Genomic DNA, 17,803 nt, shown 5'->3' on the forward strand with positions numbered 1-17,803 from the left:
GACCTTAAAGATCATCTCATCCCAACCCCCTGCCATGGACAAGGACACCTCTCACTAGACCAGGTTGCTCCAAGCCCCGTCCAGCCTGGCCATGGACACTTCCACAGGAGCGTCCTGTTGTTCTGCTTAGGAAATTCTCACCATCTTTGTGCATTCTCAGCAGAATCAATTAATCCCCAACCCCCTGCCCCCCAAAATTAAAATAAAAATCTACAGCTGCCTGCAAATCAGTTGGAAAGATTATAGGTAAGTCCTGCCATTTGCATTGCTTGGTTTGAAAAGCTGGGTTTGGTCGTTGTGGATATGTCCTAAATCAAGTTACAGAACAGTTGGTAAAAATTTCACAACTATTAAAAGTCAAAATAATTATTTTGAACTTCAGTCAGACTTTTCCATTCCAGCCTGCTCTGTGCAGCCACACTGACATGCCAGGGAACTCTGCAGCAGTTGGGCTCCAGGGTACCTGTTTGTTTTCTCAATGCCATCGGAGCAATAGAAAGAAGCTGAAACAGCCCAGTTCTGCCCCAATTTCTGACACAAACACCCGCCTTCCCTCCCGCCCCCAAACCCAGACTGTGGGATATTGACTGAAAATTCATGCCAGTTGTGTGGTGTTGATTTCAATTACACTCTTCCAACAGTTCCAGTGGGTTGTTCAATCATTACAAAATTGCAAAGCTTGAAAAAAGTTTGTGATGGAGAGATTTCTGAAAGGTAACTCCTCAGGTAACACTGGTGCTTGCACGAAGCCCTCAGTGATGCTGAAAAAGGCTGCTGTGAGTCCTGTAGGTTTTACAGGATCTGCATGAATACAGGCTTCAAGCTCTTAAAAAATATTATTTAATTAAAATTTAATTAATTTCATCCACTTAAGTGGTTCAAATCGATGTTGAGAAATTGGAAAATAGTTGAAAATTGCTATGTGAAATTCAGTACATATGAGGTACAAAATCACATCTAAAAAAGGAAAACAACAAAATGGGCCAAAACTGGTTCCAAGGTCAAACAGAAAGATTTACATTAAATATGAAGGACACCCTGCAACGTGTCAAATATGGGAACAGGCTGCCCAGTGAGGTGGTGTCACCACCCCTGGTAATGTTCAAAAAACATGTGGATGTGGCACTTGATGACATGGTTTAGTGGTGATGGTACTGTTGATAGTTGGACTTGATGAACTTACAGGTCTTTTCCAACCTAGACTGTTCTGTGATTCTATGAATTCCTAAGGGAATAGCCATAGCTGGAGGCACTCAGGAAAGGGAATACCGTCTGCCGTAGGCACTCTGGGTGTCAGTAACCGTGCATCAGGAGTGGTCTTGGTTCTGCCAGGGCGCAGATAACCCTGTGATAACCCTCCAGCTGTGCCCAGGGCTGTGTCCTCAGCCTCTCACCGAGCACTGTGTGCCTGGGCCATGTCCCTGGGTCAGGACAGCACACAGGGCTGGACACAGTCTTAAGCTGCTCCAGGGGAGGTTTAGGTTGGACATTAGGAAGAAGTTCTTTACAGAGGGAGTGACTGGGCATTGGAACCGGCTGCCCAGGGAGGTGGTGGAGTCACCGTCCATGGAGGTGTTCAAGAAGAGACTGGATGTGGCAGTCTGTGCCATGGTCGAGTAGGCAAAGTGGTGTTAAGTCAAAGATTGGTCTCGATGATCTCAGAGTTCTTTTCCAACCTAGTTGTTTTTGTGATTCTATGACACCACACAGGGCAGGACACTGTCTGCCATGACACCACACAGGGGTGGGCACTGTGTGGCTCCCGCCGTCCCTCACATCGAGCCACACACGATTGTCGCTGTTCCCTGTTTCGCCGTTTCTTGGGGGTTCGCCCCCTCCCGCCCCTCAGGCCCCTCAGCCGCCGCTCACCCCGCGGCTCCCGGGGCCGGGCCACGAACCGCGGCCGTGAGGGCCCGGCCCGCGCGGTGCATTGTGGGCAGGGCGAGCGCCGCCGCCATTTTGTCTCTGTCAGGCGCGGCGCGGGCGATCGGGGCGAGGCGGCCGAGTCGGTGTGTGGCGAGGGGGGATTCGGCCAGGACGACACGATGATATCGGCCGCCCAGCTCCTCGATGAGCTCATGGGCCGGGACAGGAACCTGGCCCCGGATGAGAAGCGCAGCAACGTGCGGTGGGACCACGAGAGCGTGAGTGCAGCGGGGCCGCCTCTCCCCTCTCTCCCTCGCTCCGCTCCCGCATCGCGCAGGGCCGGAGGGTTTGCCGGAGCGACATGGGCGGCTTCTCCCGGTCCGGGGGCAGCCGCGAGGGAAGGGGGAAGGGGAAAAGGAATGAGGTGCCGGGCAGCGCGGGGGGTTCCCCGTGGTTTGGCGGGGTGCGGGTCGGGCCCTCCGCGCTGGGCCCTGCATGGCGGCCGGGGCCGGGCCCTCCGGGCGCGGGAACCGCGCCGGGCCCTCACCGGGAGCAGGAGGAAGAGGAGAAGGGGGAAGAATAAGATCCCACCACAGCCAGGCTGTTGTTGTGTTGCTGGAGGGACAGCCCCGTTGTTTGGATGTCGGCGACCGGGGCCGCGGTTAACGGGAACGAGAGGGCCGGTGGTGGCGGAGCTGTCTCGTGGGGAAACACAAATACAAGGCGGGGAGAGGGTGAGGTTAAAGGAATTCTGCGCTTCTGAGTAGAAGCTGCTGGCTTGCGCGAAGAGGGATGAGACAGATGTTCGTAGTTTGGAAGACAAATGTCTCTGGATCTCTTCCTGAGGGTGGTGTTGGGGGAGGAAGCAGGAGGGTCCGGGAGTACCGGCTTTAACGTCTGCAGGTTGTAGCTCAAGAAGAACCGTAAGACTTCTGAAACGAAGCTTTGGCTAGGAAAAGCTTGATTCTTTTCATGCCTTCTCAGTCAGAGGAAGGTGTGTGTGTGGGGGCACACAAACATAAACAGGACTGGTTTTTAGCAGTACTTACGTATTTTTGTTATTGTGGTGATTCATTCATTTTTTGCAATAAGTAGCCCAAACAAGACTTCTAATTATTATTTTATTATTATTCTGCCCAAGAATGGTGGAGCTTTAATGAATGATGACTTTTAGTGACGGCCATCATAGTCGTATTGTAAGTTATTTCAGAAAAACTCAGTGGTAGCCACAAAGTTCCTGTAGCTGCTTCTTGGGGAGAGATGAACACTGATGTGTTTTTTAATTTTATTTTCTCTCCATTCATGATATATTTTTCGAGTTAAAGTGCACACTTACAGTAATTTATCACCTATGCAATGGGAATTTCTGTGGTTTAAGCTGCACAAAGCATTTGGCTCCTCCTCCTTTAGCATTTTCTTGGGATGTTGTTAAATTGGAAGGAGGGAGAAATCCTTGGGTTTGGCTGTTCTAAATTGCATCTTAATCACAGAAGCGGAAATTTCATGTTTTTAAATGAGAGATATGTCATTCTAAGGATGGACAGTACACGTTTGAATTTGCCTTGCAATGCATGAGATAAGGACCAGTATCTGTCCTGCCATAGATTTTGCAATTGCGAGCCCCTCCCTTGAAAAATGCTGCTGTATAGGTAAGCAGTGGGAGTCAGGAGGAAATTGTGAGTTCAGGACCTTCTTTATGTTTTTCTAGACTTATTAAGCAAATATCATTATTCAGTTAGGTGTTCAGTTATATTTTCTTTTGATTGTGAATTCAAGAAGGAGTTATATGAAAAGTGAAGTGAATGGCTTGAGCCATGTTGGTACAGGTAGGACAAATAAGGTTTGGTTTATTCCTTAATGTGAGAAAGACTTTTTTTTTCTTGTTTTCTTTTCCCCCTCCTCATTCTCTTTTGACAAGTTTGGATTGTTTTCTTCATCTTCGAGTGAGCAAATCACAGAATATTTTCAGGTTTTTTTTTCAATTACAGTTTTAGGCTGAAGAGTTTGACTATAATCACAGGACTCTGTCTCTAAGCTCTTGCTCAGTTCTGTTGTTTCAGAAACGGGCCTCGTCTCTCCTTCCCAGCCCTCTGACAGTTCAGACAGTAAGATCTGTCCTGTGTCTGAGTCCAGCAGGACTGTTACAGCCTCAGGGTTGAGCCTTCAGTTTTGCAGGAACTGCTGCTGTTTGCTCACCTTTTACTTTATTTGTAAGTTTATAGGATCATAATTAAATACAACCTCTCTGAAAGGAATGTTTTCCTAGGTTTCTGTAGTCAACTGACGAGTTCATAAAAAACAAAAATTACCGTTAAAACACGTGTTCGACTTTCTGCATCTCCTGAAGATTCAGTTTGCAGTGCTGACATGTTTTAGAACACAGGAAATGCAGATAAGGTTCAAATAGTAACGTTAATTCCTCTCCCTGACTGCTCTTCTGCTTTTCAGATGAAATACATGCGCTAATGTCATTTCTTCTGAGATTAGACATAGATAAACATGCAGCCTTTTCAGTGTCAGCATGTTGTGTTCCTCCCAAAGTTTAGGATTTTGTGTCACATTTCATCAGTTTTAGGCATGGAATATTATCAGAAGAAGCTGATCTGTATTTTGTTTATCATTTGGAAATTGCATTTAGGTGGCTCTGAGAAACTGGGAGATGCAGTGAAATACAAGATGGGAGTGGAAGAGGAAGGTGTGTGAGCAGTGTGTGTGATAGCAGAGCCAGTGAAACACGTTGATCTGTATTGTAAAACCTTTCGTAGACCTAAAGTTCTTACTTTAAAACTTTGACATGATTAAAACCTTTCATATTTAAAAATTGGAATCCCACTCGCTGTATATTTCAGTATTGCAGCATGTCCTTAGGTGATCAATCCTGGTTTTGGCGTAAAGGCTTTATTTTATATAGGGAGATAATTATTTGTATCATTTATTTCAGTCTTTCTGCTTACTGTTGAGTGTATTTCTGGAACAGTAACTCTATTGATTCACACGTGGCTGCTCTAATATGGTACCTGCACAAAGCGAGCTCGTATGGAAACAGCGATTGCGTAAGAGTTCTGAGGCTGGTCTGTAGCACAGGAGAGCCCAGCATGGACTGCCTGTGCTCTGTGTAAGGCTTTGAAATTGTGGTGCTTCCTTCAAGGCAAAGTCATGTTTTCAGATAGCAGGGAGGGGTGAAGAGCCGGAGAAATAACTGTGACCCATTATCTCTGATAATGCAGTTTCTCAAAATGAAGGTTCTGTTTTCAGATTATGATGTGATGGTTTTAGGTATTTATGATGTGTTACACTTTTATTTTTATAATACCAATGACCTAAATGCATCTAGGTAGAATTTAAGGACTTAATCCTTCAGGGGATGGAGGGAGAGGACTTAAGTGTTATTTGTTTTGGAAGAATATTAGTAATGGAAGGTTATCTGTAAGAGTGGGTTTGGAAGAAGGGCTTATGTTTGTTTGGGTTTGGGTGGGTGGGCATTGCTCATAAAATGTCTGATGCATGGGAGCTTTAATGGTTTCAAAGAACTAATCTGTGTGAAGGAATTTACTAGTTTTTGATGTGTAAGCCATAACCTGCTGGATTTTATTCTCAGTCTTTTTACTAGGAATTGTCTGCCTAAAGGAATTTGCTTGCATAATTGTTTATCATTGTTAGAGAGATACTTCTCCCTCAGTCAATAGATTTCTTGCAGAAGAGAAGTGTATTAATGTAGAAGCATTAACCATAGAGAGCTGTCAGTAGCTTCTTTATGTGGGAAAGCTTTGAACTGCTTCCCAAACTCCAGAAGAGCTTGCAATTCTTGTTGTTAACTTAGTGGACATCGAGGTAAAGAATACTACTTTCCCACTTCCAGGAGATTTCAAGGATTAGTGAATTTGAGATGAAGAAGTGGAAAGTTCCAAGTGCCTGTGTGCATTCTGGTGTCTTATCGAAATGTGAGATCCCAGGGGCTTTGAGACACGAGCTGTGGCTGATCCTACTGCAACATTTGACAGTAACATTTCTGTTACACCTTCTTGGTAGTGGAGTCCTCGGAATAATTCTGCAGAAAGGAATAAATGCTTGTTACCTGCCTAGGGAATTATCCATACTGAACTGCCTGTTGCTCTGCTCCTGCATATATGACATGTGTTTCCATATTACTTGTGCTAAGTGCAGTGGCCTGATAAGCCATGGACAAGTGATGTCAATTGAAGCTCATGAGTCACCTCTGTTTCAGTCCTTTAATGGCTCTGTGATGCTTCAGCCATTCTTTGTCCCTTTCTGTTCTTGCTCATCATTGATTATTTAGGACTGACTGTGAGTGCAGTTGATGGTGTGTTCAGCCTGGGAAGGCAGATGCTCCACGTGGTGAAGCTGAGCTGGAAGTAAGATTCTGCAGGATTCTAGCAAGCTGTGTCTTTCTGTTGGTGAGCATAAGGAAATGGGTATGGGAGGGGGAGAAAATTGCTGCAGACACAGTGATCTGAACCACTCAGAAGTGAGTACTTCTCTGCAGGTGCTTCCTAGGAGAGAATGTCATGTAATTCACTGGATGCCATTCTAGTGCTGGTAGGAGAAAATTATGGCAGCTTTTCAGTGTGGGCAGGTTTTATCATTTTGGGTTTGGTTTTTTTGTGTTTGATTGGATTTTTAATATATGAATAATTAAACCAGGATGTGACTGTTAAAGCTGCATGTTTTAGTATTGGTTACTACAATTTTTTACTGTAGCTATCTCTTCATAAGGGGAGGCATTTCCTAGGAGTGCTGCTTCATAAAGCAGTTTTAATAATTTCTGATTTTGGGTGGGAGTGGGGTTTTTTGTTTTGTTCTGTGTTGAATAACTTTTCCTTTGCTCCTTTCTGGTGCTTGTTTCAGAAGTATTACAGAGCAGTTTGCTTAGTGTTTGAGTTGATAAGAGATACTCTACAACTTTTTAGCAGCATGGTATGGTCAGACTGTGCTCTCTATGTCTTAGGAAATTTGTCTAATCCATCTCTGAAATTTTTTGAAAAGTGCCTTTTCACTGATCCTAAAACTTGAATGTGAGGATGAGAAAATGGAGGAAGAAGCTAATGTAGAGAGGAATTAAGTTTCTGATGACAAGTACAGGAGTTCTTACCAGAAACTCTTCCCTTGAAACATCTTGATATTAAAACAAGGGATATTGCAGCTTTCAGAGAAGAGAGCAGATTCAGAAATCAGATTTTGTCCAGTATCTTTCTCCTTGCTTCTGAGAAGAAAAAAAAGTGATTTTATATATTTTCTTAGCTGTTCTTTATAAATTACTTCAAATAGATGCCAGTGTCCTAACCTGGATCGTGGGAGAAGTATTCACATTATATAATGAGAGATTTTTTTGTTTGTTTGTGTTTTGTGTCCATGGCTTGTCAGTAGAAAGCCCAATTGTTTTTCTGTGTAATCTGTAAAGCAGTCAGTAGAGTTTTAACTTCCGTAGCCTGATTTGCAGTCTGGCAGTTAGCATGGAAAAATAAATCAGACTGATCTTATTTGGGCAACTGGTGTCACAGGCATTTCAGTGAGGTGGTGGTGTGGGGTAGGTTTGGGGTCTCTCTCCTAACCCCTGTTTGCTAAAATACTTCAGATTTTATCTTGGGAAATAATAGGTTGCAAATCTTTGTCCCTGGTGTATGTGAGAGGATCAGATGGTTGTAATAGAAATCACAGTTATTAGATTTGCCAAACATTAGAAATATAAGATAGAGGAGGTGTTGGAAGAACGTCCAGGCTAGTTTTGGATTTACATCTTAGTTAATGGCAGTCATATCTACAAGAATGCTCTAGTGAAGACTTAATTATTTGAAATGTTTATGAAGTTAAGGGTGAAAGGATTTCTGATTTTGCCCTTTTGGCTGTTCTGATGGATAGGCAGGAGAGATTTCTGTGTTACAGACTTCAGGAACTGACCAACTTGACTAGCTAAGCCCATGCTCATGGGTGAGGGTAAGTAACCTTTTTAACAAAAGATGGTTTTATCCCATCATTGTTAAGTATTTACTCGCTAGACTTAACAGGTTGGTGGTTTTTTTGAACTTTCTGGTGGTGGTTTTCTCTTATCAAAACCTGACTTGGTAATGCAAAACCAGACTATGCAGAAACAAACCAAACCCTTTCTGAGTTGGCAGGAAACCAGGTTAAAAGGAGTGTCTTCCCTGCCTGCCTGAAGGGGTATATGATGTCTCTTTGCCTCTCATTCCTAAAGTAGGGATTTTTAAAAGCATTGGAGTGGGAAAGCTTCTGAATAGTTACCATACATGTTCCTAAGTGTTCTAGTTGCCCTCAGAATCCTTGAGACAGTACCTGGTGTTTGGGTGCTGGTGGCTCCTGTTCTCCAGGCCAGGAGCTCTGAGGAAGTGAAGCCTGAACACAGAGTTGTTCCCAGCAAGCAGAGGAACTTGTTCCACGCTTCCATGGCAGACATTGTCACCTCTTGTAGCTTTTCACACTTAAAGAATTTCATTGTAACTTATTAAATAGTCCAATCTGATTTACTTCCGCTGGAAATATTAAGTATTTATTTTTATAAATTGGTGATACTTTCCTGTAATCTTAAACATTTAGTGGTAAAATTAAGAAATACTGTTATTGCAAGGGAAAGTAAGATTTTTGGTGTTTTGTCATCAAGATGCACTTTGTAGCACTTAGTGCTGCCAAGAAATCCAGAGGGTGTGTAAAATTTTCAGAAATTTTGTGGTGTACAAAGGAAAGATTTACACAGTATTTTAGAAATAGTGTTTACCTAAAATTGCCAGTTTAAGAGACAAAAAATAATGCCTGTTTCTTTCTTCTCCTCTGTCAGGTTTGCAAATACTACCTTTGTGGCTTTTGCCCAGCTGAATTATTTACAAATACCCGTTCTGATTTAGGTAAGTTTCTAAGTCTTGACATTTTTATTCACTTACATGTAATTACAGCTGAGCTTTTGTTTGCAAACTACATTTTTATTGTTAATTGCTCTGTCAAGACACTTTGAAAATAGGCTTTTATATTCCTGAAGGGTTGCCAGTGATATAATATGCTAAGAACAATATTTATTCCAGTTCCTACTTTGTCTAAGTGGAAAAAACTGTATAAAAATTTTTATGTTACAGTGTGAGCTAAATTACTGGGTTGGGGTGGTTTTCTGCTGCTGAAGTGTTGGCTTCTAGTTTGATTTACTCTGCCTGGGCAGGATTTGAAGTGTTTTTGTGTGACTGTATATTATTGAGCTGCTTTACTTTAGAGACTCATCTACTGTAGTAGTTATTTCTGAAAGCCAGCTCTAAATTACTGATGGCTTTCAAGCAATGGTAGTTTGGAGATGGTAAGTAAGATTTCTTATCTTAATTACTGAGTTCATTGAAGAGTTTGAGAATCTGGGGAAGGTGGGAAGTTTTAACGTGAGTACCTTTGTGAACTCTGAGCACTTACCTCCTGATTTGACTCTGAAGATCAGTGTTTTAAGTGGCCAGCTTGTTGCAAACAACACTGGAAATTAGAAAGTGCCTGATGAAATTACCCTTCATGTGTAATTTTTCTTTAATTGTTTTTTAAGACCCCAGGTGTTTAAGATATTACATTGTTAGTTGAGATTTACTGATGTAAAACTTGATCTGGAAATTCTATTTTACATGAAGACTTTGTATGTCACTCAGAGTCTGTTTTGGTTTTATAATTACTAAACCATACTGGCATGCCTTTTCTTTAATGTGTCTTTCGAGCTCCAAGCAAAGGAAGCAGAAAGGCAGAAGCATAGAAGTCCCTGGGAAGTGTTTGTAACTCTGTTCTCTGATGGTGCACAAACAAATGCTGATGGAATGTGAATACACCACTCAAGAATGCAAACTTAAACTTTTTGTGTTGTCTTTTTAGGTCCTTGTGAAAAAATTCATGATGAAAATCTACGTAAACAGTAAGTATGTTGGTTGATACGTTAAAGCAAATAGTGTTTTTGTTTGAAATTTGTTAAAAGCAACCCAAACATGACAAAGTTATTGTTTTTTGATTTATGTAAACATTTATTTAAATGTATAATACTCTCTTTCTGTGAGCAAGAGTTTATAATATTGTGTATTTTGTTACTTGTTTTCCATCTGTGGTGGATTGATGCGAGCTTTTGTTTGTAAAATGTTTTACCAGGTATGAGAAGAGCTCTCGGTTTATGAAGGTGGGCTATGAAAGGGACTTCCTGCGCTATTTGCAGAGTTTGCTGGCAGAGGTGGAGCGCAGGATCCGGAGGGGCCATGCCCGCTTGGCACTGTCACAGAACCAACAGTCCTCTGGGGTGAGTCTGGAAGAACCACTGAGGCAGCTTTTCCTGCAGATAGCATCTTTGTGGGGTCTTTACCTTATATTTTGAGGTAAAACATACTGTCTTCCAGAAGATTCCCTTTAGATAAGTCTCTTCATCTGTTAGCCAGCAGATTGCATCAAGCCCTAATGGACAAGCCAAGTGGCTCCACAGTCAGCAAGAGCCCCTCTCTTTTCTCCCCATCTGTTTATTTAGAATCAGTATCTCTTTTCTGCTGAGAATATTAATCCTGTCAAGTATTGGTTTTGCCCTGACCACCTCAATTTACCTTTTCTCCCTTAGCTGAATGTTCCTCCTTCCCTGCACTAGTAAGCTGTATCTTTTCCCATGATGGGTTTGGAGCAGTGACTGTGGCCCGTGCTCTGTGGGTTTTGTGACTGCCAGGACAACCTTGCTCCTTTTTGCTGCTTCACCTAATTGTTCTGTGCAAAGTGCAGTTGCTTCAGAAGGAGCTGTGGACAGTATCCAGTCAAGAGAGATATTGGTTGTGGAGCAGAGCAAAGGTGGGAGGGAGGCAGTAAGTCTAATTTGACAGCCTGCAGAGAGGACACTGCTAACAAATACATCTTGGAAGTGACATTCTTTTTGCATTTGTGCTCAGAAGTCGAATTTCAAAGCCCACGGAACTTCTAAGTCATACTTGAATGTCTGCAAAGATATGTAACAGCTGCATGGCAGTTTGAGAGTTTAAATTTAGGACTTTGAATTTGGATATCTTACCTTTTATGGGCCAGGACCTTGAACATTTTTGTTGACTTAGGATGAATTAGTGTGACTAGACTCAACAAGGGTGGAGTAAGCTGTGTCAAGCAGTGTTTTATGTTAGACTAGACTATTATTAGTAGCTCCTCATGGGAGAAGAGGCAGGAGGACGTTATTCCTGAAGTGTGTCTGAAATATGAGAAGACATACCTTTGTGTTTTAAAGCTGTTTTAACAAAAGAAGAAAAACCAACAAGCAAACAAAAGACCTCCAACTCACACTTGTACTTTTTGCAGGGAGCAGGACCTACCGGTAAAAACGAGGAGAAGATTCAGGTGTTAACTGACAAAATTGATGTACTTCTACAACAGGTGAGGGATTTTTAACCCCCCCTAAGAGAGAGCTCTTGCTTTTGTTACTTGATCAGAAGTTACATTTGAATTTTTTTATTGTCCTTTAGATTGAAGAACTGGGTTCAGAAGGAAAGGTGGAAGAGGCACAAGGAATGATGAAACTTGTTGAACAGTTAAAGGAAGAGAGAGAATTGCTGAGATCTACAACTTCAGTAAGTTGTGTGTTTGTTTTTTGTCAGACATTTCAAAATTTGGTGCAGCAGTACATTCTGAATAACCTTGTCCTTCCACTGAAGGCATGCAAGGTCTGAGCAGAATTGATTAGATAATAACAGGACATTTAAACATGTTAATCCAATGTTTTATTTTGCATTCCACCATGATAGTGGGCTTCCTGCAAACAAATTAAGAAATTATTCACCCAGCAGTCCTGGAGGTGAGCTTGCACCTTACTCTGGTTCTGGTCTCAGTTAAACTTTACCCTGCAGCCTCTGCAGTATATTTTTACTGAATTACCGGTGTGACTGTTACAGAAAGCCCTTGTGTCAGGGCTGTGGCTACAGACAGGCATCTGTCTGACTGTGAGAGCCACAGAAGCCAGAGGGAATGTGTTAAGTAGCAAGTTCCTGTCAGTAAAAAGGAGCTTAAGTTTAAATATTATATTTTGGAGTTTAATGAAATGCTCAAATTGAGAGTCTTATTTTTTAAAAGTTCTTAAATGTTGCAGGCAGTGTGTTTATGTCCACAGTGTATGATTCATGAACATTGTACAGCAGTAATCACACTTGGGTTTATGTTGAAATTTCAGTGTATTTCTCATATGTCTGTTGAATCAGTTTGACTGTCATCCTTTTAAAGAGAAGCTCAGCATTCCTTTTTTTATTTCTTCATGGGATATTCTAGCCTTTTGATTCCTTGAGACATGTTCCAGGGTTATTCTGCAGCTCCTTACATCTCAGTTGATGCAAAAGAAATCATCTTAAAACTGAAAAGGAAAGCTGTAAAATAAAAACTTACAATTTTGTTTTTCTGAGATTGCAAGGAAGCTGCAAATATTACTGTGTACATGCAGTGAGGAGTAATTCTGTGGTTTCTATTGGACTCCTTCCTTGTGGCTCACATGGAATGACTGTAGGTATCCTCTTTTTGCCCTGTTCACCCTGGTAGGTGCAGTGCCCTGAAGACAAAGCAGGCAGATACAGTTTTCAGCTTTCAGTCGTGCCTGGGATTTGACAAAAGTAACAGTAAAGTTCTAAAACCCTTCACTGGCTTCTGGCTAAAACTTGTTTTTCTTTTGCCTTATCAAATATTTTTCTTTCTGCAGACAATTGAGAGCTTTGCAGCCCAAGAAAAACAAATGGAAGTTTGTGAAGTTTGTGGAGCCTTTTTAATTGTAGGAGATGCACAGTCCAGGGTAGATGACCACTTGATGGGAAAGCAGCACATGGGTTATGCCAAAATAAAAGCTACTGTAGAAGATTTAAAAGTAAGTATTTCCTCCAGTTACTGAACATGATAAAATTGCTTGGAGGCTTCCCATGGTACATAAAAGGCTGTCCATTGGACTTCCTCAAGAGAGTGAAACACTCCAAGGAATGGAATCCATTTAGGAGTGTGCTTGACCTGGTATGCTTTGTTGTATATGATTACATCAGGTACAAGCAAAGATGTAAATTCAGGTGGGAATTTTTATGGCCTTTATAAAACACTATAGTGTGGCCTTTGTTCTTGAGAGAATGACCAGCAAAATAAGTTCTGTAAGACAAAGGATTTTCTTTTCAGGGATTTTAGGAAGTGCTGTCCTTTGTTTAGAAAATAACACTTGAAATATTTTAAAAGCTTAAGCTTCTACATCCTCAGAATCTATAAACTAAGTATATTCAATGATTTAGCTTGACTGATCTTCATTTCTTCCTGTGAACTTGTTTTTTTAAGGAAAAGTTACGAAAAAGAACAGAAGAACCTGACCGTGATGAAAGGTTGAAAAAAGAGAAACTAGAACGGGAGGAGAGAGAGAAAGAGAGGGAACGGGAAAGAGAAGAGCGGGAAAGGAAGAGACGGCGTGAGGAGGAAGAAAAGGAAAAGGAGAGGGCTCGTGATAGAGAGAGACGTAAAAGGAGTCGCTCCCGGAGTAGACACTCGAGCAGAACATCTGACAGAAGGTCACGAGACCACAAAAGGTCAAGAAGCAGGGAGAGAAGACGAAGCAGGTATGTGTGTGTGTGTGTGTGTGTGTGATGTATTTCCATGTAACTTTCCAAGAGATAAAAATCTTAATCTATCAGCCTGGGTCACATCACTGGTTTGTTAGCTTCACTTTCTTATCTCTTAAGTAAAGACACACTTCATTGGTTCTAAGGATAAGCAAGTTTTTGCTGCATGTTCACTGTCTTCTCTCCATTTTTGGAAGTAGGTGACGCCATTGTGGTGGAAGTGGTTTTATGAGGGAGCTCATAAAAATGCTCCCAAAGAATAGGGTCTTGTTTCTTACTTAAGTTGGTCTTTATTTCTTGGTGGTAGATATTTTTAAGCTGTGTAGTTAAATGTTGGAGTAAATGAAGAGGGCAATATGAAGCCAAGTCTAATGTACTGAGAAGTATTTAGATACAGTATGTTAAGATTTGTTTTCTGCAAATAATCAGTGTGTTAGAAAGTGCTGCTGTTTCACTGTTTTATATTCTGAGTTAGAAAATAGCAGCTGAGATTGACATTTTTGAAATTTTCTCTGAATGTTCAGGAGTCGTGACCGAAGAAGGAGCAGAAGTCACGATAGATCAGAAAGGAAACACAGGTCTCGCAGTAGGGACAGGAGAAGGTCAAAGAGTCGGGATCGGAAATCCTACAAGCACAGAAGCAAAAGCAGAGAGAGAGAACAAGACAGGAAGTCAAAAGAAAAAGGTATGTTTGTGTAAAGACTGAGTTCATAGCAAGTTCTGAAACTAATCTTCCCTTAGGGTCTCAAAAGCTCTTAGTCTTTCAGTGAGTGACTGAAAGCTCTGAGCATCAAATCAGATCTGGTTTTATAGGCTGTATATGTTGCTTTTAACCAATGTGGAGCATTTTCTTTTCAGTTGCTGTTACTGCACGTGTGTGCATACATACACCTGTTGCACTTTGTCTGCAAATGAAGTGTGCAAGGATTTTTATATGTTTTAAGACCTATTTACCTTTAGGAAAGCATAAACCTGTAATCATCATTTCCTAAGAGTGAATGTCTTATATTCCTACCGTTAGCAGATATTTCTGATATTACCCTTTGCAGGTACATGTTTGTGGGAGATTGGTACCTGACTTTTCACCTGTACCATGTATTACTTCTCAACACTATCGTGTTTCCTTTCTTATCCTTTAACAGTACTTTTAAAGTGTTTTTTTTTCCAATCTATGAATGCAGTCCAGGATAAGTCTTGCAGAATTTCTGTAATGTTCTAAATGACAATTCATGCCTTCTCCCCAGTCTCCTGCTCTTCCCCCAACCCTTCTCCCTTGTTTTTTGTTCTGGCTTTTTGTTTATTGTTTAAATGAAGTGAGTTTTGCTTTGTCAGTATTCAGGTGAGTCTCAACAGAAAGCTGTGTTAGTCCTTGGAATGCTTTTAAAGCTGTACATGCCATGTACCACAGCACTGATGGTGACTCACTGCTTCACCAGAGGCTGGTGCTCAGAAACTTTTAAGTAGAATTAAAAAGAGCTACAGAGGGAACACTACAGATTCCCATTTTGTGAGAAGATACTAATTAACTGTTATTGCTAAATTTCCCCCTTTAAAAGTCTTTTGAAACTTCTGGAGGAGCGTAGTACTTCTGGCTTAAACCACTGGCTCTGGGGAGCTGACTAATGTCCAGTCCGAAACAGCCACCCCACTCCACGGGCTGATCATCAGTAATGGATGAAACTATTCTTTTATGTTCCTAAGGTACTTTTGAGGTTCTCTGGAATGAAAGGTGCTCTGTGCATGTTTCTGGATTCCATAGGCCTGTCTGCCCGACCCTTACTTCTCCATATTTATCAAGCGGGTTAGTTGCCAAAATGTTGGTAATGCTTCATATATTTCTCTTGCCTGACTTCCTTGGACTGTTATAATTTTTCTGGTTTATACTATGGGGCATCTTTAGTATTGATTCTCCTCTCGCTTTCCTTTGCCTTATAGGCAAGTGGTTTTAGCTGCTTGCTCGTTGGCAGTGGAACTGATTGCAGGCTTTAAACTCAGACTCAGTGTTGTAGCCTAAATCTGTCCATTTGTTACTCTATTCCTACCTGATACTGTGCCCTTTTTGCCTGCTTTATGAACAGATTTCTGGTACTTGGTCAAGAATGTCCTGTTCTTCTGAATGTGTGTATCTGTGCATATAAATAACTGTTTTCTTATTTATTCAAATTTGCTCTGGTTTTGAGCTTTTCAGTTCTTTCCTTTATCTCCCCATAAGCAGAGGAGCTAGTGAACTTTCTTCAGCATCTCAGTATTTTTAGTTTTAACTTGACTGATTTCCTTGCTGGCTGTTTTATTTGCTGCTTGCTACTTTCTTCCTCCAGAAATGAGAACAGTGAGGTGATGCTGTGAGCTGTGATGAAAATTCCACCTGGGAAAATCAATAACTTTGTTTGCCTGTGCAGTCCTAACTTTTGTAGAAACACAAGTAGGCCTTAGAGCAGGACTGTAATGATGAAGAAGTTTGTGGTTTTCCCTTTGCTGAGAAAATCTTTAAGAGAAAAAAATACCAAAAAAGGTGGAGAGGGAGGAAAAACCCAAAGCAGTAGTAGTTACTAAGCAAACATTGAATTTCTGTAAGCATTACATCCTCATGTTTGCAATGTGGCACTGTAGATAGGTGGTTAACTGGAGAGCTTTAGAGATTCATATATTTGAAGCACGTGGCTTCCTGCTCTACTCTTTGCACAGAAGGTAGTAATGTAGAAGTTAAGATTTAACTTACTACATTTTGATGCTCCATTGGGAATATTGGCTTCAGAATCTAGTTGTCTTTATAGGCACCACTGATCTGCAGTTACAAAAGTAAGCAGCAAAGGCCTGGCTGTAACTGCTCATGTAGTGCTTTTCATCTGAAAATCTCAGGCTGCTTTATGAACAGTAAAACTCTTTAACAGCAAAAAACCAAGGCACAGTTGCCCAAGACTTGCCTACCATTACTCATTAATTAGTGCCACACTTTAAAAACTCAGAAGTCCTGGCTTCTTGTTCACTAAAATACTGTAGAAGACAGCAGTCAAGGTTGCAAGAAAAAAGTCCGTGTTAAAGGGAGGCACATAATTTGTGACTCAGCTTCCAGGGACAGGGATACATTTGCTAGAGGAGGGAGCCATCAGCCATAAACACCAGCTTAATGTAAACCAGCAAAACACAGCTACTGTTCAAGTAAACTCTCAAGAGTAGATGAAATAAATAGGGTTTTTTAATAAGAAAAGGAAAACTGCTCTCCAAGTACCTTTGTTTTATGAGGGGTTAATATTGGAATGGGCCTCCAGACCACTTAAGCTTGGCTCTTTACCTTCCTTAATCTGGATTCTGATACTTATATAAAAATAATTGTGATTGTGTTTTTGTATTAGTGATTAAACCTCAGCAAACACTGCCAGAACACCCAAACCCTCAGTGATACTGGATATTATATTTGACTGATTTTTGCATTCTCTGAACAGTAAAACCATTCATTTTGTCGTGGTAAGAATTCTCACAAAATACATCTCAGTTGCCCACACGAACTCAAACAGAAAAATGTGCATGTGTTGAATCAGGAAACAAAGTCAATATTATGTGATTATACCTAATAGATCACAGCTGAAATAATGCACACAGTTTCAACAGCAAACTAACTGTATGTGCTTTTAAAGAGAGAACTCTAACTGATTAAAAATACAGTGGAGGAACTTAATTTCTTGCAGATACTCCAGAAGTTGAAAAGTTCAGTTACTGGACTATTTGTTGAATACACTTTTTCAGTTCTGCTTGGCAAACTGGAGGTTTGCTCTGGTAAACCTATTTTATTACTAAATTTTTTTGGAAGAGTTTCATCTTTCATACCACAGTTTAACAGTAGTTTTTTTTTAACCTTAAACCAAATTATCCTTCCTGACCAAATCCAAGAAAACAAACAAGACAGAACAAAACCCTGCACACTGCACATCCATAGGGCTATTAAGATCTACCATATCTACATAGGACAGAAGATAAGATTATTGGACTGACTACTAGTCCTCTGCGGGGAAACAAGACTACTATTCCTCAGTGGATCTACGTGTGCACCGGAGATACCTATAAGACACAAAACGAAGACTTTTTAACAAGGTTAGTTAGAGTGCAATCTACCTGCGGAGTCGCAAACCCGAGGGCAGACAGATCCAAAATGACTTAGTCCTTCAGTGAGCCGTGTGACGTTGCCCTGTGCTTTCTCCAAGCACCCTGCACTGGATGTGCTGCTGCAGGTGAATCCTCAGTACTGGTGGTCATTAGGCAGTTGCCCTCATTTCTGTGTGGGGGCTTCACCCCTCCCTTTTGGTGATCTGTTTTAAAACAAAGAAGGCGGGATGTTGCTGCTCTTTAAAAGCTTAATTTCTTGCTTTGTCTTC

General features: G+C 41.3%; 1 protein-coding gene across 7 annotated transcripts in view; it reads left to right on the forward strand.

Moving 5' to 3' along the window:
• Positions 1-1,933: 1,933 nt before the first annotated feature.
• The window catches only part of LUC7L3 (LUC7 like 3 pre-mRNA splicing factor), a 19,296-nt gene continuing 3,426 nt past the window's right edge, over positions 1,934-17,803 (forward strand). For 6 of the 7 annotated variants that reach the window (XM_064675978.1, XM_064675974.1, XM_064675975.1 and 3 more), the window contains exons 1-9: positions 1,934-2,144; positions 8,675-8,741; positions 9,727-9,766; positions 9,994-10,138; positions 11,164-11,238; positions 11,328-11,432; positions 12,545-12,706; positions 13,156-13,430; positions 13,958-14,118. In XM_064675978.1, the coding sequence (XP_064532048.1) occupies positions 2,046-2,144; positions 8,675-8,741; positions 9,727-9,766; positions 9,994-10,138; positions 11,164-11,238; positions 11,328-11,432; positions 12,545-12,706; positions 13,156-13,430; positions 13,958-14,118 (1,129 nt within the window). In that variant the 5' untranslated portion in view covers positions 1,934-2,045. Of the gene's footprint in view, positions 2,145-8,674; positions 8,742-9,726; positions 9,767-9,993; positions 10,139-11,163; positions 11,239-11,327; positions 11,433-12,544; positions 12,707-13,155; positions 13,431-13,957; positions 14,119-17,396; positions 17,523-17,803 lie in introns of those variants that run through there. The other variant, XM_064675980.1, reaches the window with a different exon arrangement.

The sequence above is a fragment of the Pseudopipra pipra genome, chromosome 19 (assembly GCF_036250125.1).
Source record: "Pseudopipra pipra isolate bDixPip1 chromosome 19, bDixPip1.hap1, whole genome shotgun sequence".
Classification (NCBI taxonomy): Eukaryota; Metazoa; Chordata; class Aves; order Passeriformes; family Pipridae; genus Pseudopipra; species Pseudopipra pipra.